A 27,241-nucleotide genomic window follows, 5' to 3' on the forward strand; every position below is an offset into this window, starting at 1 on the left:
AACAAAGAGTTGTTAGATCTTGTATTGGAGCGTATCAAAGAGTATCGTAGTCTACTTTTAATAAGATTGACAGTTTGCCAAAAATGTATCTGTTTATGTTCTATGAAATTAAAAACAGTGACATTAATGCTTTAATATTAAAGTGTATATCGCTCACCTTGCTGCCGTCGGGAGTGTAGGACATTTCTCCTTCTGAGGAGCTGATCCCTGTGCTACCTTTACTCTCCCTGGATTTCACATTTAAGGAAGACGGAGGACGTCGTGACCGAAACATTGTGGAATTCGACTCTTGCCCTTCGTCCATACCTGTATTTTTCCTTCTCCTCAAGCCTTTATAAGATGAGGACTTGTTTTGGGTATCATCCGAGTCTGATCCACTTTCACATTCGTTTCTGCTTTTATTGATCACTGACGGTGAAATAAAACGTTTGATAGACCCTGAATCCATACTTCCATGACTAGAGTTACACACAGATTCCGTATCTTGTGGGCTGTAATCACTCGCGTTCTCATCAAATGAGTTACTTTTAAAAACAGTTTTGGAACCATTATCAATAAAAACATCATCACTTCCATTTGAAATGGAGGATATTGAAGGCTTTAGCAACACCTCGGCACCATTTGTGTCTTTGGCACACTCTGAGGCATTTTTCTCAGGCAAGATCAAATTTTCGGGGCCATTAGTTGACTCCGGCAAGCAATGATCAGAATTCATTGGCGGACATTTGCCGTCTGTCACAATCTGCCCATTACTTACAGAAACATGTGTTGTATTTTTGAGATCTGATGTCAAGGTTTCACGAGATTCCTCACTTTTTAAGTTATCTTGTGAAGGATCACGATTTACACTTTGACCTCGAGGATTATATCCAATGTTGTTCTTCTCTCTACTTTGTGAGAGATCAACTTCTGTCGTATTTCTGTCTTTTCTATTTAATTCTTTACTCACAACCTTAGACATATCTAAACTATTTCCCTTCGAGCTTTCATCACCAAGACCATTACTTAAAGAACCACTACAGCTGTTCAAATTTTCTTTTGTACATTTCACGTTCTCAGTTTCCTCGTCCGAACCGAGATCTTTTTCTGAGATTTCTTTCTCCTCTGCTTGATAGTCCTCCTCATCGGTCCGAGCGTCGCTGTCTGGACTCTCGTGCCCACTGACATGCGACGTTTTAACACAGTAGGCGTCGCTCCAGCTTACTGACTTATGTTCTGTAACAGGTATTCCTGTCCTTTTGTCTAAACATTTATCTGAAGAGCTTTTAACATTATCTATTGAACTGTTTTGTTTTTTCACTTCCATTTTTCCGTTCAAAACATGTCTCTCTGTCGGAGATTTGCGCAGGTGTTTAGGCGTTTGGTTACCATCCTTGTTGGAATTCTGTGGAACATTTTCGTAGATGGTACCAACAGTTTGGCTTGGTACAGAATAACTTTGTTTTAAATCTGCTATTTTGGAATTCCTTATCTTAGATTCCCTGTAAAAAAGACAATACTTCTTCAAATATGCAATGATCTTTCACCTGACGAAAATTTAATATTTCATTCCAATAAGAAGTCATTTATATGGAAATAGCCAAATTGACCCTTTTGGCTGCTCCCCAAGCTCCCCGGGGATCAGCCCCTCCATGTATCTTTTTGACAAATAAAGTAATTTCAACGATAGCAATTATTCATATTATAAGAAAATATTTGTTTTAGATAATGTTAAATTTTTGTTCTAAAGTCTGTGTCTTACTTGTTTTCTTGGCCAAGATACTTCACACTTATTCTCCTATCTGATTGAAATACAAATCTTTATCATCATTTCATTTCATTGACGATCTGCCAACATCTCACTAGAGGTCATATTCTGGTGACCTTTGAATTGACCAGTAATTTCAGTAATGCAGCTAGGTGGAGGAAATATACGGTATCTACAGTGAAGTACAGTAAGCATAAAGGTCAACAGAACATTGACCCCTAATAGGATGTTGTCAGATCCTTTATGAAACAAAAGTGTTAATAAAGATGTGTATTTTAATCAGATTGCTACTAAGGGCCACTGCATAAGACAAGAACATGATACAGAAAATAAACATCATATTTTCCTGTGTGTCTATATATAAGTACATCTGGTGAGGTAGCCACAAGCTACTACATATTGTTATAATTGTGTACCTGATGAGTCCTGTGGAGGATTTGCGGGCCAGTTTGTTGTCCCGGTGTTGAGATCGGTGTGAGAAGTGTGAGAGGACGGTCTGGGAATGTATCTGTCCAAGTATTAACATCAGTAAGGCGGGAATCACAACCTCAGATAGAGTCAGCTCCTGTAGGGAAAACAAATAATATTGTTAACATTGAACCTTATATACAGAACATCAGTAAGGCAGGGATCACAACCTTGGATAGAGTCAGCTCCTGTAGGGAAAACATATAATATTGTTAACATTGAAAGGCAGGGATCACAACCTCAGATAGAGTCAGCTCCAGTAGGGAAAACGTATAATATTGTTAACATTGAACCTTATATACAGAACATCAGTAAGGCAGGGATCACAACCTCGGATAGAGTCAGCTCCTGTAGGGAAAACGTATAATATAGTTAACATTGAACCTTATATACAGAACATCAGTAAGGCGGGGATCACAACCTCAGATAGAGTCAGCTCCTGTAGGGAAAACGTATAATATTGTTAACATTGAACCTTATATACAGAACATCAGTAAGGCGGGGATCACAACCTCAGATAGAGTCAGCTCCTGTAGGGAAAACGTATAGTATTGTTAACATTGAACCTTATATACAGAACATCAATAAGGCAGGGATCACAACCTCAGATAGAGTCAGCTCCAGTAGGGAAAACGTATAATATAGTTAACATTGAACCTTATATACAGAACATCAGTAAGGCGGGGATCACAACCTCAGATAGAGTCAGCTCCTGTAGGGAAAACGTATAATATTGTTAACATTGAACCTTATATACAGAACATCAGTAAGGCAGGGATCACAACCTCAGATAGAGTCAGCTCCTGTAGGGAAAACGTATAATATTGTTAACATTGAACCTTATATACAGAACATCAGTAAGGCGGGATCACAACCTCAGATAGAGTCAGCTCCTGTAGGGAAAACGTATAATATTGTTAACATTGAACCTTATATACAGAACATCAGTAAGGCAGGGATCACAACCTCAGATAGAGTCAGCTCCTGTAGGGAAAACGTATAATATTGTTAACATTGAACCTTATATACAGAACATCAGTAAGGCAGGGATCACAACCTCAGATAGAGTCAGCTCCTGTAGGGAAAACGTATAATATTGTTAACATTGAACCTTATATACAGAACATCAGTAAGGCGGGGATCACAACCTCAGATAGAGTCAGCTCCTGTAGGGAAAACGTATAATATTGTTAACATTGAACCTTATATACAGAACATCAGTAAGGCGGGGATCACAACCTCAGATAGAGTCAGCTCCTGTAGGGAAAACGTATAATATTGTTAACATTGAACCTTATATACAGAACATCAGTAAGGCAGGGATCACAACCTCAGATAGAGTCAGCTCCTGTAGGGAAAACATATAATATTGTTAACATTGAACCTTATATACAGAACATCAGTAAGGCAGGGATCACAACCTCAGATAGAGTCAGCTCCTGTAGGGAAAACATATAATATTGTTAACATTGAACCTTATATACAGAACATCAGTAAGGCAGGGATCACAACCTCAGATAGAGTCAGCTCCTGTAGGGAAAACATATAATATTGTTAACATTGAACCTTATATACAGAACATCATCAGTAAGGCAGGGATCACAACCTCAGATAGAGTCAGCTCCTGTAGGGAAAACGTATAATATTGTTAACATTGAACCTTATATACAGAACATCAGTAAGGCAGGGATCACAACCTCAGATAGAGTCAGCTCCTGTAGGGAAAACGTATAATATTGTTAACATTGAACCTTATATACAGAACATCAGTAAGGCGGGGATCACAACCTCAGATAGAGTCAGCTCCTGTAGGGAAAACGTATAATATTGTTAACATTGAACCTTATATACAGAACATCATTTGGGCAGGGATCACAACCTCAGATAGAGTCAGCTCCTGTAGGGAAAACGTATAATATTGTTAACATTGAACCTTATATACAGAACATCAGTAAGGCAGGGATCACAACCTCAGATAGAGTCAGCTCCTGTAGGGAAAACGTATAATATTGTTAACATTGAACCTTATATACAGAACATCAGTAAGGCAGGGATCACAACCTCAGATAGAGTCAGCTCCTGTAGGGAAAACGTATAATATTGTTAACATTGAACCTTATATACAGAACATCAGTAAGGCGGGGATCACAACCTCAGATAGAGTCAGCTCCTGTAGGGAAAACGTATAATATTGTTAACATTGAACCTTATATACAGAACATCAGTAAGGCAGGGATCACAACCTCAGATAGAGTCAGCTCCTGTAGGAAAACATATAATATTGTTAACATTGAACCTTATATACAGAACATCAGTAAGGCAGGGATCACAACCTCAGATAGAGTCAGCTCCTTAGGGAAAACGTATAATATTGTTAACACCTTATATACAGAACATCAGTAAGGCAGGGATCACAACCTCAGATAGAGTCAGCTCCTGTAGGGAAAACATATAATATTGTTAACATTGAACCTTATATACAGAACATCAGTAAGGCAGGGATCACAACCTCAGATAGAGTCAGCTCCTGTAGGGAAAACATATAATATTGTTAACATTGAACCTTATATACAGAACATCAGTAAGGCAGGGATCACAACCTCAGATAGAGTCAGCTCCTGTAGGGAAAACGTATAATATTGTTAACACATTGAACCTTATATACAGAACATCAGTAAGGCAGGGATCACAACCTCAGATAGAGTCAGCTCCTGTAGGGAAAACATATAATATTGTTAACATTGAACCTTATATACAGAACATCAGTAAGGCAGGGATCACAACCTCAGATAGAGTCAGCTCCTGTAAGGGAAAACATATAATATTGTTAACATTGAACCTTATATACAGAACATCAGTAAGGCAGGGATCACAACCTCAGATAGAGTCAGCTCCTGTAGGGAAAACGTATAATATTGTTAACATTGAACCTTATATACAGAACATCAGTTGGGCAGGGATCACAACCTCAGATAGAGTCAGCTCCTGTAGGGAAAAAATATAATATTGTTAACATTGAACCTTATATACAGAACATCAGTAAGGCAGGGATCACAACCTCAGATAGAGTCAGCTCCTGTAGGGAAAACATATAATATTGTTAACATTGAACCTTATATACAGAACATCAGTAAGGCAGGGATCACAACCTCAGATAGAGTCAGCTCCTGTAGGGAAAACATATAATATTGTTAACATTGAACCTTATATACAGAACATCAGTAAGGCAGGGATCACAACCTCAGATAGAGTCAGCTCCTGTAGGGAAAACGTATAATATTGTTAACATTGAACCTTATATACAGAACATCTGTTGGGCAGGGATCACAACCTCAGATAGAGTCAGCTCCTGTAGGGAAAACGTATAATATAGTTAACATTGAACCTTATATACAGAACATCAGTAAGGTAGGGATCACAACCTCAGATAGAGTCAGCTCCTGTAGGGAAAACGTATAATATGGTTAACATAGAACCTTTTATACAGGCAATGCCTACTCGTGTCAGGGAATAGTATGATGTTATTAACATAGAACGTTTTACTAAGGATCTTTCATGGAATCACATGTAGCTTAAACTGAAATTTTAACTGAAATTTTTTTTGACAAATACATCTTTGAAAAACGTTTTTGTTATTCCCCATGGAAACATCTGGGTTTTTTTTCTTTCTTTTTCCTTCCTTATCGTCACTTACATCTTTCATTATACTTCCTCCTACATTCCTGAAGAAGATGATGAGGCTGATAATCTGCATGACGAACAGCACCATCAGGAATATGAACATCTTTAGTGGCATCTGCTGTAACCACCTGGGGGGAAGGAAAACAAGAGTTATTGCTTTGAAATCATAATTAGCAATAACCTGAGGGATACAACATTTTTAGTGGCATTTGCTGTAACCACCTGGGGGAAAGGAAAACAAGAGTTATTGCCCTTGAAATCATAATTAGCAATAACCTGAGGGATACAACATTTTTAGTGGCATTTGCTGTAACCACCTGGGAGAAAGGAAAACAAGAGTTATTGCCCTTGAAATCATAATTAGCAATAACCTGAGGGATACAACATCTTTAGTAACATCTGCTGTAACCACCTGGGGGAAAGGAAAACAAGAGTTATTGCCCTTAAAATCAAAATTAGCAGTAACCTGAGGGATGCAACATCTTTAGTGACACCTGGTGTAACCATCTGGGGGAAGGAAAACAAGAGTTATTGCCCTTGGTATCATAATTAGCAGTAACCTGAGGGATGCAACATCTTTAGTGACACCTGGTGTAACCATCTATGGCCCTAAATGACCTTAGTTGTCGATGGGCCTTAAAACTCAAATAAAAAAATTTAACTATCTAGGGGGAAAGGAAAACAAAGAGTTATTGCCCTTGGTATCATTATGATAAAACTAAATAGCTGGTTTTTCATTTACTGCATTCATGACACCTTTTCTTTTTCTGTAGAAGATGAAGGTCTATTTGGTTTGGTTTGATAATATTAACATCCTACTTACAGTCAAGGTCATTTAAGGACGTGCTAGGTTTATTGTTGGAGAAAACAGAAGCCAGATTATCCGAAAAAACCCACCGACTAGCAGTCAGTACCTGCCCCACATGGAATTCAAACTCGTAACCAAGAGGTGAAGGGCTTGAGGTATTTTTGTATTACAATGATATCTGGACGTCTTCATCATTTGGCACTACAGCCTCACACATTGATCTCAAACATGGGATGAGAGAAAAACTATCTAAGTAACAACTTGTCAACTGTTGTATCCCTCTATATTTCATAATTCTAAGTCAGACCTCACCACTGTATAAAGAAGGCCTACTTAATAAGATCCCAAATAGTCAATTTAACACAATTTGATCTGTGTATAAAGAACGCCTGCTTAATAAGGATCCCAAATGGTCAATTTAATACAATCTAATGTCTGTATAAAGAACGCCTGCTTAATAAGGATCCCAAATGATCGATTTAACACAATTTAATCTCTGTATAAAGAACGTCTGCTTAATAAGGATCCCAAATGGTCAATTTAACACAATTTAATCTCTGTATAAAGAATGCCTGCTTAATAAGGATTCCAAATGGTCAATTTAACACAATTTAATCTCTGTATAAAGAACGCCTGCTTAATAAGGATCCAAAATGTCAATTAATGATCCAAAATGGTCAATTTTAACACAATTTAATCTCTGTATAAAGAACGCCTGCTTAATAAGGATCCCAAATGGTCAATTTAACACAATTTAATCTCTGTATAAAGAACGCCTGCTTAATAAGGATCCCAAATGGTCAATTTAACACAATTTAACCTGTAATTTAACCTGTGTATAAAGAACGCCTGCTTAATAAGGATCCCAAATGGTCAATGTAACACAATTTAACACTCTGTATAAAGAACGCCTGCTTAATAAGGATCCCAAATGGTCAATTTAACACAATTTAACCTGTGTATAAAGAACGCCTGCTTAATAAGGATCCCAAATGGTCAATTTAACACAATTTAACCTGTGTATAAAGAACGCCTGCTTAATAAGGATCCCAAATGGTCAATTTAACACAATTTAATCTCTGTATAAAGAACGCCTGCTTAATAAGGATTCCAAATGGTCAATTTAACACAATTTAATCTGTGTATAAAGAATGCCTGCTTAATAAGGATCCCAAATGGTCAATTTAACAGAATTTAACCTCTGTATAAAGACCACTTGACTATAAAGACTTTTTACTTGGTCTTTTTGGAGGTCTATATAGACAGGTTTGACTGTATTTACACTCAAGAGAATATATCATACAAACCATTTGTAGTACAGTGGGAAAAAGACCACCTTCACGATCGCTTTCAGAGTGATGTTTGTCCATGATACCTGAGGTTTGGCTCTGGAAAATGTGGAACCTAAAACAGGAACGAAAATATCTTTTAGAATCATATATGTTAAATACTCGTGTCTATAGCACTAATGGGCAAACCTGACAAGTTACAAGTACAGACAACCTTGACAGCTAAGGTTGGTAGGTCCACGGCAACACTTCCAAGTTGTCTGAGAATTTAAGTTAATTATCTTGAATACTAAAAGAATAAGAACTGTAAGTCAATGGCTCTCTAATAATTACACCCCATTGCACCCCGACCCCTTATATGAAACATGGCAAGTGAATACTTCTCCATTACATTCCCATAGTGACTGTTATTGAATTGGGATTTCAGGTTATATAAGGTAGCCGCATATCAATCCAACTTGTGATACACTACTCATCATCATCTACACTGAGAAGCTAACGTTAATCCTTACCTCTGACAAGATCTACATCAATGAGTTCTGTTTTCTGACGAACACTTCTCCGTGGGGCAAGTTGTATACTCTAAATTATAAATAAGTAAATAATCGGGAATCACAGACCACAACAACACATGACAATAAATTATTCAAGCATTTTGAATTTGCCCAACAACTTATGTAGGATTTTTTAAGGCGAGTCCAGAAGACTAATTTTCAAATTTTGATGAGTCCCAATACTAAGAAATATAGAAGGTTTCTCAAAATTTTGGTGAGTCCCAAAGAAGAATCATATTGGCATTCATACTCTCATAATTGTCAACTGAATGCAGTTCAGTGTTTATATTTACATTTGATAACAATTTCTTATTGAAATTTTGCATCTACTGGTATAATGAATAAATTCATAATCATCAAGCCATTTCAACACCTTCTGTGATTGCTTGCATGGCAATTGTGATGTCAAAATGATAATGATATCAATATAAGCAGATGGCAGTTCATAGGGTTGCAGTGAAAATGTAAATAAACATCTATGAACGACTATATGGATCAGGAGATCAGGCAATGCAGGTGACAAAATGGTAATTCTCTACTCTCAGTTTCATATTAACGTTTCAGTAATATGCATAGTAGTCTACATATTGCATACTTCAAACCTCTCACAAATAAAAAGTGAGTACTTATGATTATTCGAAAGCCATACAATAACCTGTACTTGTTACAACCCAATAAACCTTTGTTTATTGTTTGAGTAATTTTCCAAATGACACCAGAATACAGATTCAACCATAAATTCTTTTATCATACTTACCCTAAGAATCTTTTGTTCTGAAGACTGTTCCCATATGTGCTTATCGTACGACCCAATCTGCAATTAAAGTAAAAAATTAAAATTTCAGGTAGAAATTTGGTTTTAGATCAGAATGCTGAATTAATAAATGGTTAAACTTCATCATCTTAAGTTGAGAATTTTTGTACAATTCTATGGGGCCGCCTTGGCCGACTGGTTAAGATGTTCTGACATCTTACCACTTTGTCTAAAATCAACCAGAAACTTTGTATTAAATCTAAGTGCTATTCAATTAAAACATAAATGCCTCCCGTGACAGCACTTTAATAAATAACATGTGTTGGTGTATGTCTATCGGTTGGTAGTGTTTGCTCTAAATATATTCTGTAGGTGTGCGGGTAGTGCCCCAATCCCCGTGCTTTCATCTGGTCCCCTATCTACCAATGCTATTGATGTGCCCCCCCTCCCCCCCTCCCACTGCTATATAAGTGCCCCCTCCCCCCCCCTCCCACTGCTATATATGTTTTACAGGAACAGCGCTACTGAGATTTAGTTGTATCCGTGTGATCCAGCTACATCTTCGCTTTATTGCTTGTGACAAACGTTGGTATGTGGAGAAACTTGTGGGTTTTTGATAATGTGAAAATAATGTAAAGATACTTGACACAGGAGTTAATCTTCCTTTTTACCTTGATCAACTGAGCATGAGATTAATAATCTACATGTCTCAGGTCTGATTCCTAGTACAAGGCAGTGTAATTTGAATTCATACAAACCAAAAAAGTAAGTGCTGTTACGGTCAAAAAAATGTCAACGAGAGAAAAATTAATTGTTACCTTTTTTTGGTACCACGCCACGGAGTCATGCACTCTATCCATTCCTCTCCAATACCAATCTGTTGATATATCCCTCTTCAACACCAGATTAGTAGTTACCTCCCTTGATAAGAGGTTATCTCCCTTGATGGGAGGTTGTCTCCCCTTTGTTTTGACTGGAATCAGTTGTCCCTCGATTTTCTTCCTGATTCTATAAGTTTACAGTGAAATATAAACTCACAACAACTTTTCAGCCCTTTTACTGGATAACTTGGTTTCCTGTATTGTGAAGACCTGTAAATACAAATCATAAAGATAAATTTGAAATGTACGTAATACAGAAATATCCTACAACCATTATTGTTGTTGTTGGAATATATTTTCCACATTATAATTTTACTGTAATCGGCAATGATTGAATTCAACTGTATTCTAGAATCTCTTCATAGCCACGAATCACCGCTGTATGTTTGTGACAAAAGTAGAGCGATGACTTGTCGCTTTCCAACAATCCATGTGTGTAGATTCAATTTGACCCGACTTCTGAGGCAAAATGTTGTTTCAAAGCTTAAGGCCGACATATTTGCAACAGTGTTGGTACATGTATCTTCCAGATAAAATACATGTATTTGTGTTTTTGATGAATGTTCTAGGTTCGGGTCAGAAAGAATAAGAAAAATGTTCATTTTCTAACTGGAAAAAATTCAGCAATTCAAAGTTACAGGTACACTTATTGGGGAAGGGACCATTGCACTTCAAAACGTCATTATAACCTACCAAACCTGTAAAGTGACAAGCACTTGTCATCTAACAACAACCAATTGTACACTAAAGCATAAAAAAATCCTAAATGTAGCGACCAGACCAGGATTCTAACCCGGGACCCTCTGAACACTAAACAATTGAGTACCTAGGCCTAAAGTCAAGCGCCAATCCCGCTACTAACTCCTCCCTCCACATAATACGAACACAGTGTTTTTCCAATTTTGTGCGATAAAAGTAGGAAATGAAAAATTGAAACGTGTTTATGGAAATTTACACTGGAAACTAAAATACGACGTTCACCACCGTGAATTTGTTTTGTTTGGGCGCCAATTCTGTAATAGGAAAGGAGAAAATGTAGCGGCCAGACCGAGATTCGAAACCCGGGAACCCTTCGAACACTAGCCGAGTGTTCTATTGACTGAGCTAACTGGTCACCGATGATCGACCCAGTCCAATCCTGCTACAATTGAAACTTCAGAGCCTCTGGACATCACAAAATGTGACCAAATTTCCAGACTAACGAGACCAACTAATGTACCTGTGAAGGCCACATCAGTAAAAACTAATAAATTTACGTATATTTGACAACTTGCATTGGCTGTATTTAAAGTCAACCTCTATATCTTTTAAAATACATGAATGTTCATTTTGTGAGTAAATGTAGTCATGACATCGGTGTTTTTCTGTTTTTAATATTAATTCCCATCACAATAAATAAAGGCAACTAAAAACATACAATTAAGCCTACATGATACCGTATATGAAATCCCCATTAACAGTGATTGAATTAAATGTAACGAATGTTAACATATCGCAACAGAAGCACATACATGCTGATTGGATACTCTGCTATGTTTCTGGTTGCACATGGTAATATTTTCAGATGGTGATCGAATGCAAACTGATGGTTTAAGATCCACCTTTTAAGTCATTATATCGATGGTTATGTGATTTGTTGAAACATCTATAGCAAATTCATGAGAGAGTCTACCCAACCAGTACCAACGGTGTGAACAACATTATATAACTAGACTTGAACGTCAGTCTGCATCGATCAGCTGTGGGAGAAATGACCTTTGTGGAATTTTACCCGAGTCGTCGTTAATCCTGATGTTAATCCCGAGTGTCATGAAGATTATCGAAAATCCATTAAATTTGTTGCATGTGTTGTGAAAATTTGTGTCATTTTATCAGGAGAAACATTTTAATTCCTGCATCACGATTCCTTTCTTCTTTCCCACTCAGCTGTCAATTTTCATAATATCGATTTCTTACCTCCAAACAAAGAAGAGTTCCATTATCTCCGTGGCCGTTCGATCCCGTGTCAGCTATGCTGATATTTTAAAGTTTATCATACTTCCTATGATTTTTATTTTTTATTAGTCAGATTAAATAATATTATCAAGACATTATTATACAAGTGGAATCCAATCTTTTAATAATATCATCAGCCGGATTATGATATTTTTAGAGATAAAATGAAAAGCAAGGAGAGGCCTAACCGTTACATAATATGTTTTGTAACACATGACTACACAATGTATACTTCTATAAACTGTCCGAATCTAACTTTTCTACTTTCTCTAAATAATGACATCATATGGTACTGCACGTATATGTAAACTCTCATGTTAAAGTACTTGCACTTAATTGCCATCAGAATTTATATTGGTATTATAGCCGCAGGTCTGTTTTAATTAAATATATCGGAAAAGGACATTGTCAACTGGCTAATGTATAAAGACACCTTGCAATGCCTTGAGCTAACTCTAATGGAACTGACTTGTTGTTATATTACGTGTAAGTTTGAATACAAACATTTCAGACATGGAAATTTAATATTTGGTTGCAAACATTTTACAATGGAAAATTGAAAATTCGCAAACATATTTTTAAAAAAGTGTTGAACAACATGAGGAAAAGAAGGATTTTAAAAAATTCTCAATTCTATTCGAAGTCCATATTTTTAATGTTATGTTTGATTTTATTTGCACTTGCCGTACAACAAGTCGCTGTATCGTTCATCGTTAGAAATGACGACGACCGACGAAGTTTGGCTGGGACATATACCAACAGAGAGGACTCTGTTACCGATAGATATGTGTTTAGTGTGTCAAAAGGATTCATGTCAGAAACGACACCCCCACTGCCTACAACTAAAAGAATACCAGAGATGGCACCGATTTGCAGTGAAAACATGTCCGATTTTCGTAAGTGATTTTTTTCACACATTAGAATATATTCTCGACTTTACAAACAAATTGAATTTTTTAAGTAAATATATCTGTTAAATGGTTTAAATATGGAAATGTAGTAATTCAAATCGTAAGTTGTGATTGTTTTGCTTTTCTTGTTCAAAACTAGTTTTACTGAGTTTATTGAGGCATACATCTGCCAACGTTTGTGACAAATTTGACGTATTTTGATGCTATGTAGCCTGGCAATATGTGAAAGCTGTTTTTATTCATATAATGTTGTAAGATCTAACAAAGTATCCACCTTTTCGTCACCTTGTCAGATGTCTCCATGTGACCTTGACTGTTGCTGTCACCTTGTCACGTGTCTCCATATGACCTTGACTGTTGGTGTCACCTTGACATATATCTCCATATGATATTGACTGTTGGTGTAACCTTGTCAGGTGTCTCCATGTAACCTTGACTGTTGGTGTCATCTTGTCACGTGTCTCCATATGACCTTGACTGTTGGTGTAACCTTGTCAGGTGTCTCCATGTAACCTTGACTGTTGGTGTCATCTTGTCACGTGTCTCCATATGACCTTGACTGTTGGTGTCATCTTGACATTTGTCTCCATGTGACCTTGACTGTTGGTGTAACCTTGTCACGTGTCTCCATGTACCTTGACTGTTGCTGTCACCTTGTCACGTGTCTCCATGTAACCTTGACTGTTTGTGTCACCTTGTCACCTGTCTCCATGTGACCTTGACTGTTGGTGTCACCTTGTCACCTGTCTCCATGTGACCTTGACTGTTTGTGTCATCTTGACATATGTCTTCATGTGACCTTAACTGTTGCTGTCACTTTGTCAGGTGTCTCCATGTGATCTTGACTGTTGCTGTCACTTTGTCACGTGTCTCAATGTGACCTTGACTGCTGGTCCACCTTGACATATGTCTCCATATAACCTTGACTGTTGCTGTCAACTTGTCCGTGTCTCCATGTGACCTTGACTGTTTGTGTCACCTTGTCACGTGTCTCCATGTGACCTTGACTGTTGGTGTCACCTTGTCAGGTGTCTCCATGTGACCTTGACTGTTGGTGTCATCTTGACATATGTCTTCATGTGACCTTAACTGTTGCTGTCACTTTGTCAGGTGTCTCCATGTGATCTTGACTGTTGCTGTCACTTTGTCACGTGTCTCAATGTGACCTTGACTGCTGGTCCACCTTGACATATGTCTCCATATAACCTTGACTGTTGCTGTCAACTTGTCCGTGTCTCCATGTGATCTTGACTGTTTGTGTCACCTTGTCACCTGTCTCCATGTGACCTTGACTGTTTGTGTCACCTTGACATATGTATCCATATGACCTTGACTGTTGCTGTTATCTTAGCACGTGTCTCCATGTGACCGTGACTGTTTGTGTCACATTGTCACTTGTATCCATTTGACCTTGACTGTTGCTGTTATCTTGTCACGCGTCTCCATGTGACCCTGACAGTTAGTCCACCTTGACATATGTCTCCATTTGACCTTGACTGTTGGTGTCATCTTGTCACGTATCTCCATGTGACCATGAATGTTTGACATTTGTCTACATGTGACCTTGCCTGTGGGTGTCACCTTGTCACGTGTCTCCATGTGACTTGACTGTTGCTGTTACCTTGTCACTTGTATCCATTTGACCTTGACTGTTGCTGTCATCTTGTCATCTTGTCATGCGTCTCCATGTGACCTTGATCTGTTGCGTGTCATCTTGCTCATGCGTATCCACTGTGAACTGAATGTTAGTCCACCTTGACTAATGTCTCCATTTTGACTTTGATGTTGCTGTCACCTAGTCTCACCGGATCCATGTTACAGGTGGAAGAAAAGTGTATTTCACTTTTCACAATGGACATGTTTCTGGACCTTAAATTCAAATGCTGTCACTTTAGTCCAGGAGGGCACTGGAAACCATGTGGATTAACAAGTTTTGTGTGTGCACTTTATATATCACCCTTCCAAGTGACCTTGACAGCCATCTGAAGATATTCACCTTGTCAATATAACCCAAACTTGCGACAGCAGCTCGAATACACTATATTCCGTGTAGAACAGTGACCTTGGATATCAGCAAGGATTATTTCCAGAATGTTACCCTTTTCCGGCTTCTCATCATGTATATCTCACATATGTATGATATGAAAACTTGTCTGTTATCATGCATGTGATGTTGAAGTAATCTCTCCATGTGACTTGACTGTTGCTGTCATCTTGTCATGCGTCTCCATGTGACCCTGACTGTTAGTCCACCTTGACATATGTCTCCATTTGACCTTGACTGTTGCTGTCACCTTGTCACGTGTCTCCATGTGACCTTGACTGTTGGTCCACCTTGACATATGTCTCCATATGACATTAACTGATTTACAGTAATAAATATTCATGTTTATTTAAAAAAAAATATTACAAAATATAAATACATTAGCGGATACGATTGGAAAACAAGGTAAATGAATCACGAATTTCAATGATGATCAACATATGAAATCACGTGATAATGTTACAGGTGGAAGAGAAGCTGTAGATTTTACTTATCACGAATGGAGATTTCTGGAAGAAAAATTCAACGATGCACAGCCAGGAGGGCACTGGAAACCCAAAGGATGTAAAGCCAAGTTCCGAGTGGCCTTTATAATACCCTTCCAAGACAGGGACAGCCATCTGAAGATATTCATGTCTAATATAGTACCCAAACTTCAGCGACAGCAGCTCGAATACACTATATTCCTGGTAGAACAGGTAATTATAGAATTTTACGATATTTTCCGGCTTCATAGACTATATGGGTATAGGTATATTTCACCCATATTATGATATTTTTAGAAAAAGTTTCCCAGTGGATTTTACGTATTTTTTTTGTCACCGATTTTCAACTATATTTCTAGTTTTATCTTGAAGTAAAATAAACAGCTCACACTTTTCGATGGCGGTAATCTTTTGTTAGTATTCGTCTGCTCCATTTTTTTATAGAGTAAAAATATCGTGGACCATCTTTAATCATGTAACTCCGTATGTTTATTAATATTCTATATGTTCTCTAGGCGGTAAATGCGGTACACAATCCTCTTTAATATATATCTGAATATGTCTGCAGGCACCAGGACAACACTTTAATCGAGGAATGATGCGTAACATTGGTTTTGTGGAAGCCAGTAAGAATGACAGTTACGACTGTTACGTATTTAATGATGTAGACACGATCATCGAGAATGACAAAAACATGTTTAAGTGTGACGCTCAAAGCGTGCGTCACTTAGCGGCTATGGTGGACATCTTTAATTACACGTAAGTAGATTCATTCAATTAAACGTAAGTAGGGAAAAACACGCATTCAATTACATGTAAGTTGAAAAAAAACAATGCTTTAATTACAGGATGTAGAAAAAAAACACACATTCAATTACACGTAAGTAGAAAAATCACACATTCAATTACACGTAAGTAGAAAAAAACACGCATTCAATTACACGTAAGTAGAAAAAACCACGCATTCAATTACACGTAAGCAGAAAAAAACACGCATTCAATTACACGTAAGTTAAAAAAAACATTCAATTACACGTATGAAGAAAAATAAAACACATTCAATTACACCTAAGTAGAAAAAAAAACACATATTCAAGAACACGTAAGCAGAAAAAAACATTCAATTACACGTAAGTAGAAAAAAAAACACGCATTCAATTACACGTAAGTAGAAAGAAAAAACCACATTCAATTACACGTATGAAGAAAAAAAAACACACATTCAATTACACGTAAGTAGAAAAAAATACATATTCAGTTACACGTAAGTAAAAAAAAACATATTCAATTACATGTTAGTAGTAAAAAAAACACACACATTCAATTACACTTAAGTAGTAAAAAAAAAAACACATTCAATTACACTTAAGTAGTAAAAAAAAACCCATTCAATTAGACGTAAGTAGTAAAAAAAAACCACACATTCAATTAGACGTAAGTAGAAAAAAAAAACACATTCAATTAGACGTAAGTAGTAAAAAAAAACCACACATTCAATTACATGTTAGTAGTAAAAAAACACACACATTCAATTACACTTAAGTTGTAAAAAAAAACCCATTCAATTAGAGGTAAGTAGAAAAAAACAAATTCAATTACACGTAAATAGAAAGAAATACGCATGTAATTACACGTAAGTAGAAAACACGTCTTTTATTACACGTAAGTAGAAAAAACAGGCATTCATTAACATGTAAGTGGGGAATGGCTTACTTTAATCACACGTCAGTGGGGAGAGAAAACGCTTTTAGTAACGCGTAAGAGGATAACACGCTTTTGAAAACACGCAAGTAAATATACGTTCTAATATACATAAGTGCAAAAAACTCCTTTAAAATCAATACTCACACTCGCAATCGGTAGATTACACGTGAATCGAAGAATAAATTGATGATAATATGTAAGTTTATTGGTGTTATCAAAGATGCTCCACAGCCGACAGAACATAAATGATATTCATCTTTTGAACAATAATTGGTGTTTAATCGTGTATATATATGCCTAATTAACACAAAAAATAACAAGATAATTTATTTCGCCTTTGGTGCATGCGCAATCATTACTTCATTCCATATAGGATATATGATATATGTGCCACGGATTTTTTTCCGGATACAATTAATAATTTTTCATATTTTTAACTTGGAGTAAAATTAGAAGCTCAAACTTTTCCATGGTGGTAATGATGTAAAGTAAGTAACTTTTATAACTGAAGAAAAATACTGAATCGTCTGCTCCTGTTTTTGATAGTGAAAAAATACCATTTGTCAGCGGTGGTGCATTTTTAAATAAAAGGTATTCTTCTACAAAAAGAAAGAAATAACTGTCTTAAATAATACTCATTAAATATCATAATTTGTTGCAGCCTTTTGTATAAACAGCTAATAGGAGGGATTTTGAGTGTTACATACCGGCAATTTATAAGTGCGAATGGTTACTCCAATTCTATATACCTCTGGGGAGGTGAGGACGATGACTTATACGACAGGTAAGAGTTATCTCCCTTCACTCAATGCTGACCATTTACGACAGGTAAGAGTTATCTCCCTGCACACAATGCTGACCTTATACAAGAGTTATCTGCCTTCACTCAATGTTGACCTTATACAAGATTTATCTGCCTTCACTCAATGTTGACATTATACAACTGATAAGAGTTATCTCTCTTCGCTCAATGCTGGACATTTACGACAGTTCAGAATTATCTCCTTTCAATCAATACTCTGGCATAATTACGGCATATAAGAATTATCTCCCTTCACTCAATGCTGACCTTTTACGACAGGTAAGAGTTATCTCCCTTCTCTCAATGCTAACATTATACGATCGGTAAGAGTTATCTCCCTTCTCTCAATAGTGACCTTTTATTTTGTCCCACTGTTGTGAACATGGTAATATAATGGTAAAAGTGTCTGACATTTTATCGTTACTTCTCCCATTCTGACTCACTGTGGCCGTCTTTAACTAGTTCTCCACTTCTGGGTCGTTTTACTTGTTGTTTCTTTTTTTGTTAAATCAAATATGTTGTAATACCAAGGGGAAAAACACACACATTTTGCAGTAAAAGAAAATTGTCTATATGTCTATCTATTATTTTATTTCCAGATTCCGTAAACATGGCTACCGAGTGTCGCGACCCTCCAAAGACGTAGGTCACATAACGACTCTCCTGCATGAACGGAAAAATCAAACAGCGTTAAGGTTCGTAGTTACATCACCATGATATAAATTTGAATTGAAGTATAAAGAAAAAACTGTGTTTGATAATTTAAGTGGCAGCTATATAAAATGATAATGTTTATATATAAAGATCTAAGCAAAAAACAAATTTACGAGGATGAATAAGAAAAAGAAAAGAAAAAATGAAGAGATCTTTTTCTAATTCGACTTCCTGTATTTTGATTTGTTCCATATCTAGCAAAGGACCATTAAGATATTTTTTCTTCTTCCGAAATTAGCAAAGAAACCAGCAAAATACTTTTAAAAAAGGTCAAGAATCAGGATGCAAATGACGGCCTGACTACCCTGGGCGATAAATACACACTTGTACTTCGTGAGGAGCGGAAGCTGTATACTTGGCTATATGTCCGTGTGCACGAGGATAAGGTCTTACAGGTGAGTACCACATACCGTAAACCCGTTTATTTTCGCGAGATATTAATTATGCGTAATTGCCCGAGATACATATCAACGCGTAATTGCCCGAGATACATATTAACGCGTAATTGCCCGAGATACAATGTATGTATTAACGCGTAATTGCCCAGGATACATATCAACGCGTAATTGCCCGAGATACATATCAACGCGTAATTGCCCGAGATACATATTAACGCGTAATTGCCCGAGATACATATTAACGCGTAATTGCCCGAGATACATATTAACGCGTAATTGCCCGAGATACAATGTATGTATTAACGCGTAATTGCCCAGGATACATATCAACGCGTAATTGCCCGAGATACATATTAACGCGTAATTGCCCGAGATACATATTAGCGCGTAATTGCCCGAGATACAAATTTACTCATCATTTTCTGAGATACTCATTTATTCCTAATTTCGGGAGATAGCTAAAACGAAAGTTCATATCGTGCATTTAATGCACTCCATATAATATGTTCGTTACTAACTGCGTTCAACCTACCAAATAAAGTCAAAATGAAGACTAATACTTGTATTTAATCCCTGTTTTGGTTTTAGACAGAATAAAAATGGTGACTACGGTTGCCGTGGTAGCTAGGCAAAATAGACACTTGTGTACGTAGACGCAACCAGACTTTACAGATTAAATCCAAAGTTATGTAGATACAAATGTATACGAAACGAAAACTAATTGCGCGTAAATGAAATATCATTGTGTAGGAACGAATCATTATTTCATGTAAACGAAATCCTTTTGCATAGAAAAACAATGTTTTGATCAGTGTCAGTATTCTAGTAGTTCCTTAGTACATTTTTATCTGTCTTTTCTGGGTTTTTTAACCCGTTTCTTTATTTATAATCAAAATTTGTTTATCGTTCCAGGCTCTTAAAAACTTACCGAGAAACAAACATGCCTCGGGTATTGTACACAGCAAACATCACCAATCGTATAATCATCGGGATTTCCCGCGCATGACACCACCAGGGATTAGATATTCAACTACAGCGGTAGCTCTCTAGCGTCTCTGAAAGGCATTATTTGGTGCCGGATTGGCGCCGCGACGCCAAATAGCTCATTGCGTACATTTTCATTCTACTACTAATGTAATACACGTGTAATACATGTCCTGAGAAGCCAAGCAATGATTGGAGCTTCGATATGAAAATATGGATGATCGGGACACCAACTTAATTGTGAGCAGAATATTGGACATTCTATAGGGAGCAAGTGATTCATCTAGAGCATTATGTTTAGCGCCAAATTTATATGGTGCGCCAAACAAATACAAAATATCAAACACAATTTTTGACACATGGGATATTATCTAGGACAACAAAGTTGCCAAGGGCACCAAACACGACCTTTAGTGGCCTTAAAACCTTAGTATTCTACAGTGGTCAGATGACCTTTGGTGACCTTACAACCTTTGCATACTACAGTAGTCAGATGACCTTTGGTGACCTTACAACCTTAGTATACTACAGTGGTCAGATGACCTTTGGTGACCTTACAACCTTAGTATACTACAGTAGTCAGATGACCTTTGGTGACCTTACAACCTTAGTATACTACAGTAGTCAGATGACCTTTGGTGACCTTACAACCTTAGTATACTACAGTAGTCAGATGACCTTTGGTGACCTTACAACCTTAGTATACTACAGTAGTCAGATGACCTTTGGTGATCTTACAACCTTAGTATACTACAGTAGTAAGATGACCTTTAATGGCCTTTAAACCTTAGTATACTACAGTAGTCAGATGACCTTTGTTGACCTTACAACCTTAGTATACTACAGTAGTCAGATGACCTTTGGTGACCTTACAACCTTAGTATACTACAGTGGTCAGATGACCTTTGGTGACCTTACAACCTTAGTATACTACAGTAGTCAGATGACCTTTGGTGACCTTACAACCTTAGTATACTACAGTAGTCAGATGACCTTTGGTGACCTTACAACCTTAGTATACTACAGTAGTCAGATGACCTTTGGTGACCTTACAACCTTAGTATACTACAGTGGTCAGATGACCTTTGGTGACCTTACAACCTTAGTATACTACAGTAGTCAGATGACCTTTGGTGACCTTACCTTTGGTGACCTTATGGGCCTTAGAACACAAGCCAGATGACTTTGGAAAAACATAAGTCCCGTTATCATGACTTTGATTTTCTAATAGGCCTACAACATTTGGTTATTTATTGTCATAAATTAATCTCTATATATAGTTTTGTTTGATTAAATCATTTTCATTCTATATAAATATTCGACTTCTTCAAGACATTTCATGTATATTGAAATACATAAAAATTATCACATTGTACATGTAATTAGACTTCGCCCAATACAACAATTGCTATTGACCCAACATATTTCCATATCACGCCTGTAAAACAATAAATAATGGGAAAGATTCGTTACACAGATTTTTAGTGACCTAATACGGAAGAATATTGGGTCTAAAATAAATTTGTATCGGGCAAGGCTAGTTTGTTAGTGACCATATGCGGAATAATACTGAGTCTAAAAGACACATGTTATGAAAGTTATTTTTAGACCTAATATTCTCCCGTATTAGGTCACTAACAGACTGTGTAACTAATGATATTGTTCCTTTTGGTCATCACAGAATTTCTCTAACACAACGATCTATCGGTATATTACGAAAAAAATTTAAGAGTTACATTGGTACAAAAATAGGGTCAAAATCCCGACTTTTAGACCTGTGTATTTTTGTCATTGTTCAGCCAACATTTGTGGCGGTTAGACCTGTGTATTTATGTCATAGTCCAGCCAACATTTGTGGAGGTTAGGCCTGTGTAATTATGTCATAGTCCAGCCAACATTTGTGGCGGTTAGGCCTGTGTATTTATGTCATAGTCCAGCCAACATTTGAGAAGGTTAGGCCTGTGTATTTAGGTCATAGTCCAGCCAACATTTGAGAAGGTTAGGCCTGTGTATTTATGTCATAGTCCAGCCAACATTTGAGAAGGTTAGGCCTGTGTATTTAGGTCATAGTCAGCCAACATTTGTAGTTTAAGGTTAGGCCTGTGTATTTTAGGTCATAGTCCAGCCAACATTTGAGGGCGGTTAGGACCTGTGTATTTATGTCATAGTCCAGCCAACATTTGAGAAGGTTAGGCCTGTGTATTTAGGTCATAGTCCAGCCAACATTTGAGAAGGTTAGGCCTGTGTGTATTTATGTCATAGTCCAGCCAACATTTGAGAAGGTTAGGCCTGTGTATTTAGGTCATAGTCCAGCCAACATTAGAGGCGGTTAGACCTGTGTATTTATGTCATAGTCCAGCTAATATTTATGGCGTTTAGACCTGTGTATTTATGTCATAGTCCAGCCAACATTTGAGAAGGTTAGGCCTGTTTATGTAGATTTGAGGCGGTTAGGTCAATGTATTTAGGTCATAGTCCAGCTAATATTTTTGGCGTTTAGACCCGTGTATTTATGTCATAGTCCAGCCAACATTTGAGAAGGTTAGGCCTGTGTATTTAGGTCATAGTCCAGCCAACATTTGTGGCGGTTAGGCCTGTGTATTTATGTCATAGTCCAGCCAACATTTTGAGAAGGTTAGGCCTGTGTATTTATGTCATAGTCCAGCCAAATTTGTGGCGGTTAGACCTGTGTATTAATGTCATAGTCCAGCCAACATTTGTGGCGGTTAGACCTGTGTATTTATGTCATAGTCCAGCCAACATTTGTGGCGGTTAGGCCTGTGTATTTATGTCATAGTCCAGCCAACATTTGTGGCGGTTAGACCTGTGTATTTATGTCATAGTCCAGCCAACATTTGTGGCGGTTAGACCTGTGTATTTATGTCATAGTCCAGCCAACATTTGTGGCGGTTAGACCTGTGTATTTATGTCATAGTCCAGCCAACATTTGTGGAGGTTAGGCCTGTGTATTTATGTCATAGTCCAGCCAACATTTGTGGCGGTTAGGCCTGTGTATTTATGTCATAGTCCAGCCAACATTTGAGAAGGTTAGACCTGTGTATTTATGTCATAGTCCAGCCAACATTTGTGGCGGTTAGACCTGTGTATTTATGTCATAGTCCAGCCAACATTTGTGGCGGTTAGACCTGTGTATTATATATGTCATAGTCCAGCCAACATTTGTGGCGGTTAGACCTGTGTATTGATGTCATAGTCCAGCCAATATTTGTGGCGGTTAGACCTGTGTATTTATGTCATAGTCCAGCCAATATTTGTGGCGGTTAGGTCTGTGTATTGATGTCATAGTCCAGCCAAATATTTGTGGCGGTTAGACCTGTGTATTTATGTCATAGTCCAGCCAACATATGGCGGTTAGGCTGTGTATTTATGTCATAGTCCAGCCAACATTTGTGGCGGTTAGACCTGTGTATTTATGTCATAGTCCAGCCAACATTTGTGGCGGTTAGACCTGTGTATTTATGTCATAGTCCAGCCAACATTTGAGGCGGTTAGCCTGTGTGTATTTATGTCATAGTCCAGCCAACATTTGTGGCGGTTAGACCTGTGTATTTATGTCATAGTCCAGCCAACATTTGTGGCGGTTAGACCTGTGTATTTATGTCATAGTCCAGCCAACATTTGTGGCGGTTAGGCCTGTGTATTTATGTCATAGTCCAGCCAATATTTGTGGCGGTTAGGCCTGTGTATTTATGTCATAGTCCAGCCAACATTTGTGGCGGTTAGACCTGTGTATTTATGTCATAGTCCAGCCAACATTTTGTGGCGGTTAGACCTGTGTATTTATGTCATAGTCCAGCCAACATTTGTGGCGGTTAGACCTGTGTATTTATGTCATAGTCCAGCCAACATTTGTGGCGGTTAGACCTGTGTATTTATGTCATAGTCCAGCCAACATTTGTGGCGGTTAGACCTGTGTATTTAGGTCATAGTCCAGCCAACATTTGTGGCGGTTAGACCTGTGTATTTATGTCATAGTCCAGCCAACATTTGTGGCGGTTAGACCTGTGTATTTATGTCATAGTCCAGCCAACATTTGTGGCGGTTAGACCTGTGTATTTATGTCATAGTCCAGCCAACATTTGTGGCGGTTAGACCTGTGTGTATATTATGTTCATAGTCCAGCCAACATTTGAGGCGGTTAGACCTGTGTATTTATGTCATAGTCCAGCCAATATTTGTGGAGGTTAGGCCTGTGTATTTATGTCATAGTCCAGCCAATATTTGTGGCGGTTAGGACCTGTGTATTTATGTCATAGTCCAGCCAACATTTGTGGCGGTTAGACCTGTGTATTTATGTCATAGTCCAGCCAACATTTTGGGGTTAGGCTGTGTATTTATGTTAGCCATGGCGGTTAGCTGTGTATTTATGTCATAGTCCAGCCAAATTTGTGGCGGTTCTGTGTATTTATGTCATAGTCCAGCCAATATTTGTGGCGGTTAGGCTGTGTATTTATGTCATAGTCCAGCCAACATTTGTGGCGGTTAGACTGTGTATTTATGTCATAGTCCAGCCAACATTTTGGCGGTTAGCTGTGTATTTATGTCATAGTCCAGCCAAATTTGTGGCGGTTTTAGACTCTGTGTATTATGTCATAGTCCAGCCAACATTTGAGGCGGTTAGACCTGTGTATTTAGGTCATAGTCCAGCCAACATTTGTGGCGGTTAGACCTGTGTATTTATGTCATAGTCCAGCCAACATTTGTGGCGGTTAGGCCTGTGTATTTATGTCATAGTCCAGCCAACATTTGTGGCGGTTAGACCTGTGTATTTATGTCATAGTCCAGCCAACATTTGTGGCGGTTAGACCTGTGTATTTATGTCATAGTCCAGCCAATATTTGTGGAGGTTAGGCCTGTGTATTTATGTCATAGTCCAGCCAATATTTGTGGAGGTTAGGCCTGTGTATTTATGTCATAGTCCAGCCAATATTTGTGGCGGTTAGGCCTGTGTATTTATGTCATAGTCCAGCCAACATTTGTGGCGGTTAGACCTGTGTATTTATGTCATAGTCCAGCCAATATTTGTGGCGGTTAGGTCTGTGTATTTATGTCATAGTCCAGCCAACATTTGTGGCGGTTAGACCTGTGTATTTAGGTCATAGTCCAGCCAACATTTGTGGCGGTTAGACCTGTGTATTTATGTCATAGTCCAGCCAACATTTGTGGCGGTTAGGCCTGTGTATTTATGTCATAGTCCAGCCAACATTTGAGGCGGTTAGGCCTGTGTATTTATGTCATAGTCCAGCCAATATTTGTGGCGGTTAGGCCTATGTATTTAGGTCATAGTCCAGCTAATATTTTTGACGGTTAGACCTGTGTATTTATGTCATAGTCCAGCCAACATTTGTGGCGGTTAGACCTGTGTATTTATGTCATAGTCCAGCCAACATTTGTGGCGGTTAGACCTGTGTATTTATGTCATAGTCCAGCCAACATTTGTGGCGGTTAGACCTGTGTATTTATGTCATAGTCCAGCCAACATTTGTGGCGGTTAGACCTGTGTATTTATGTCATAGTCCAGCCAACATTTGTGGCGGTTAGACCTGTGTATTTATGTCATAGTCCAGCCAACATTTGTGGCGGTTAGACCTGTGTATTTATGTCATAGTCCAGCCAACATTTGTGGCGGTTAGACCTGTGTAGTCATAGTCCAGCCACATTTGGCGGTTAGACCTGTGTCATTTATGTCATAGTCCAGCCAACATTTGTGGCGGTTAGACCTGTGTATTTATGTCATAGTCCAGCCAACATTTGTGGCGGTTAGACCTGTGTATTTATGTCATAGTCCAGCCAACATGTGTGGCGGTTAGGCCTGTGTATTTATGTCATAGTCCAGCCAACATGTATTGGCATATTACCAACATCCCTCTGGGACGTAGGTGGGGTAGGTACTTGCCGCTGGTATTTTTTTCGGGTACTCATTTTTTGTCTACCACTCAAACCTGACAAGTCCATTGATGACCCTCTCTGTTAATAGCAAGTTAAAATAATCAAGCTTTTTTTTACATAATGGTGATAATTATCCTTTTGCTTTACAACTGCATGCCTAACATGTTATACCAGTAAGGGAACTCCCTTTGTCTTGGTCCCTACACCTCGATAGTCAACTCCAAACTGCCGAAAAACAACTTCTCAGTAATAAAGTTCTCTTTAGAGAACAGACGGGTATAGTGTACGTAGTTGGAATACTACCGTAGTCACATTGTTCAATATTATGAAATCGTAAATGTACCAACAGGAGTTCCTAGAGGTATTGACGTCAACCCTTGACGGAGCTATGGTGGTAAAAGAAACAGATCTTTTGTCTGTTTTCTTCTTTCCCTCTTCCTTTGAATCATTTGATACACAGCGAACTACTTACATAGTTAACATAGCAGGGAAATACTTCGGTCTAATAGGTCCAAGATTGTGATATTCGTAACTTTAAATAAAGTGAACACTATAGTAGTAACCATCTGCTTTATAAGACCACTTTTCAGATCGATCATAAATGATCATTTATAGCACAACTTGACTTGGGAGTCAAGACCGCTCGGCGATAAAACCACTTTTTAGGATCTTAAATGATCATTTATACCGACGGGTAACACAATATAAAGACCATTGCGATAAAGAACACTTTTATAGAAAAGGTCAGCCCACATTTCAAAAGAGCCTTAAAAAGAACTTTAGGAATAAGTTTCAGAAATGTTTTAATGATTTCTGAGAAATAGCGATAACGAACTTCAATTGTCAAATCAAAGATAACCGTCTGTCATATATCTTCCCATTGCTCCAAAATGCAATATACAAAAGAGATAAATCTCAACAAACTTCAATTGTCGAAATCCTGTCGGCCATCTTTCTTCTGACTGGTCTTAAAATATAATATGCATAATTCGGAACAAAGGGGAACCAAAAATGAAATTTAAAAGAAATCCCTTAAGAAGCGCCTGAGAAATAACGATAACAAACCTTAATTTTCCAAATCCTAATTTTCCAAATCCTAGATGGCTGCCATC

At 37.8% G+C, this 27,241-nt stretch overlaps 2 protein-coding genes across 7 annotated transcripts in view; one reads left to right on the forward strand and one right to left on the reverse strand.

Annotated features, from left to right (window-relative positions):
* The window catches only part of LOC138309714 (protein PHTF2-like), a 28,240-nt gene extending 16,110 nt beyond the window's left edge, over positions 1 to 12,130 (reverse strand). For 5 of the 6 annotated variants that reach the window (XR_011206313.1, XM_069250936.1, XM_069250934.1 and 2 more), the window contains exons 1-8: positions 11,954 to 12,130; positions 10,120 to 10,392; positions 9,305 to 9,361; positions 8,506 to 8,575; positions 8,012 to 8,108; positions 5,910 to 6,024; positions 2,164 to 2,312; positions 158 to 1,481 (exon numbers count right to left, since the gene is read on the reverse strand). Coding sequence is in view for 5 of the 6 variants with exons in the window: in XM_069250936.1 (XP_069107037.1) it covers positions 158 to 1,481; positions 2,164 to 2,312; positions 5,910 to 6,024; positions 8,012 to 8,108; positions 8,506 to 8,575; positions 9,305 to 9,361; positions 10,120 to 10,161 (1,854 nt within the window). In the remaining variant the exon portion in view is untranslated. Of the gene's footprint in view, positions 1 to 157; positions 1,482 to 2,163; positions 2,313 to 5,909; positions 6,025 to 8,011; positions 8,109 to 8,505; positions 8,576 to 9,304; positions 9,362 to 10,119; positions 10,393 to 11,937 lie in introns of all 6 variants that reach the window. The other variant, XM_069250933.1, reaches the window with a different exon arrangement.
* A 665-nt stretch (positions 12,131 to 12,795) lies between these two features.
* LOC138309446 (beta-1,4-galactosyltransferase 6-like) lies at positions 12,796 to 21,038 on the forward strand. Its single transcript, XM_069250642.1, has 7 exons — positions 12,796 to 13,073; positions 15,598 to 15,830; positions 16,186 to 16,376; positions 17,983 to 18,105; positions 18,723 to 18,818; positions 19,076 to 19,232; positions 20,148 to 21,038. The coding sequence occupies exons 1-7, from the start codon at positions 12,833 to 12,835 to the stop codon at positions 20,283 to 20,285; spliced, it is 1,179 nt and encodes a 392-aa protein (XP_069106743.1). The 5' UTR covers positions 12,796 to 12,832; the 3' UTR covers positions 20,286 to 21,038.
* The last annotated feature ends 6,203 nt before the right edge of the window (positions 21,039 to 27,241 follow it).

The sequence above is a fragment of the Argopecten irradians genome, chromosome 15, assembly GCF_041381155.1.
Source record: "Argopecten irradians isolate NY chromosome 15, Ai_NY, whole genome shotgun sequence".
Lineage (NCBI taxonomy): Eukaryota > Metazoa > Mollusca > Bivalvia > Pectinida > Pectinidae > Argopecten > Argopecten irradians.

Excerpts from the sequence above, each read along its gene's own strand:
- LOC138309446 (XM_069250642.1), top strand. The coding sequence starts at position 12,833 with ATGTTATGTTTGATTTTATTTGCACTTGCCGTACAACAAGTCGCTGTA. Across the intron at positions 15,831-16,185 it reads CTATATTCCTGGTAGAACAG|GCACCAGGACAACACTTTAA; the intron begins GTAATTATAGAA and ends ATATGTCTGCAG. Across the intron at positions 18,106-18,722 it reads GACGATGACTTATACGACAG|ATTCCGTAAACATGGCTACC; the intron begins GTAAGAGTTATC and ends TTTTATTTCCAG.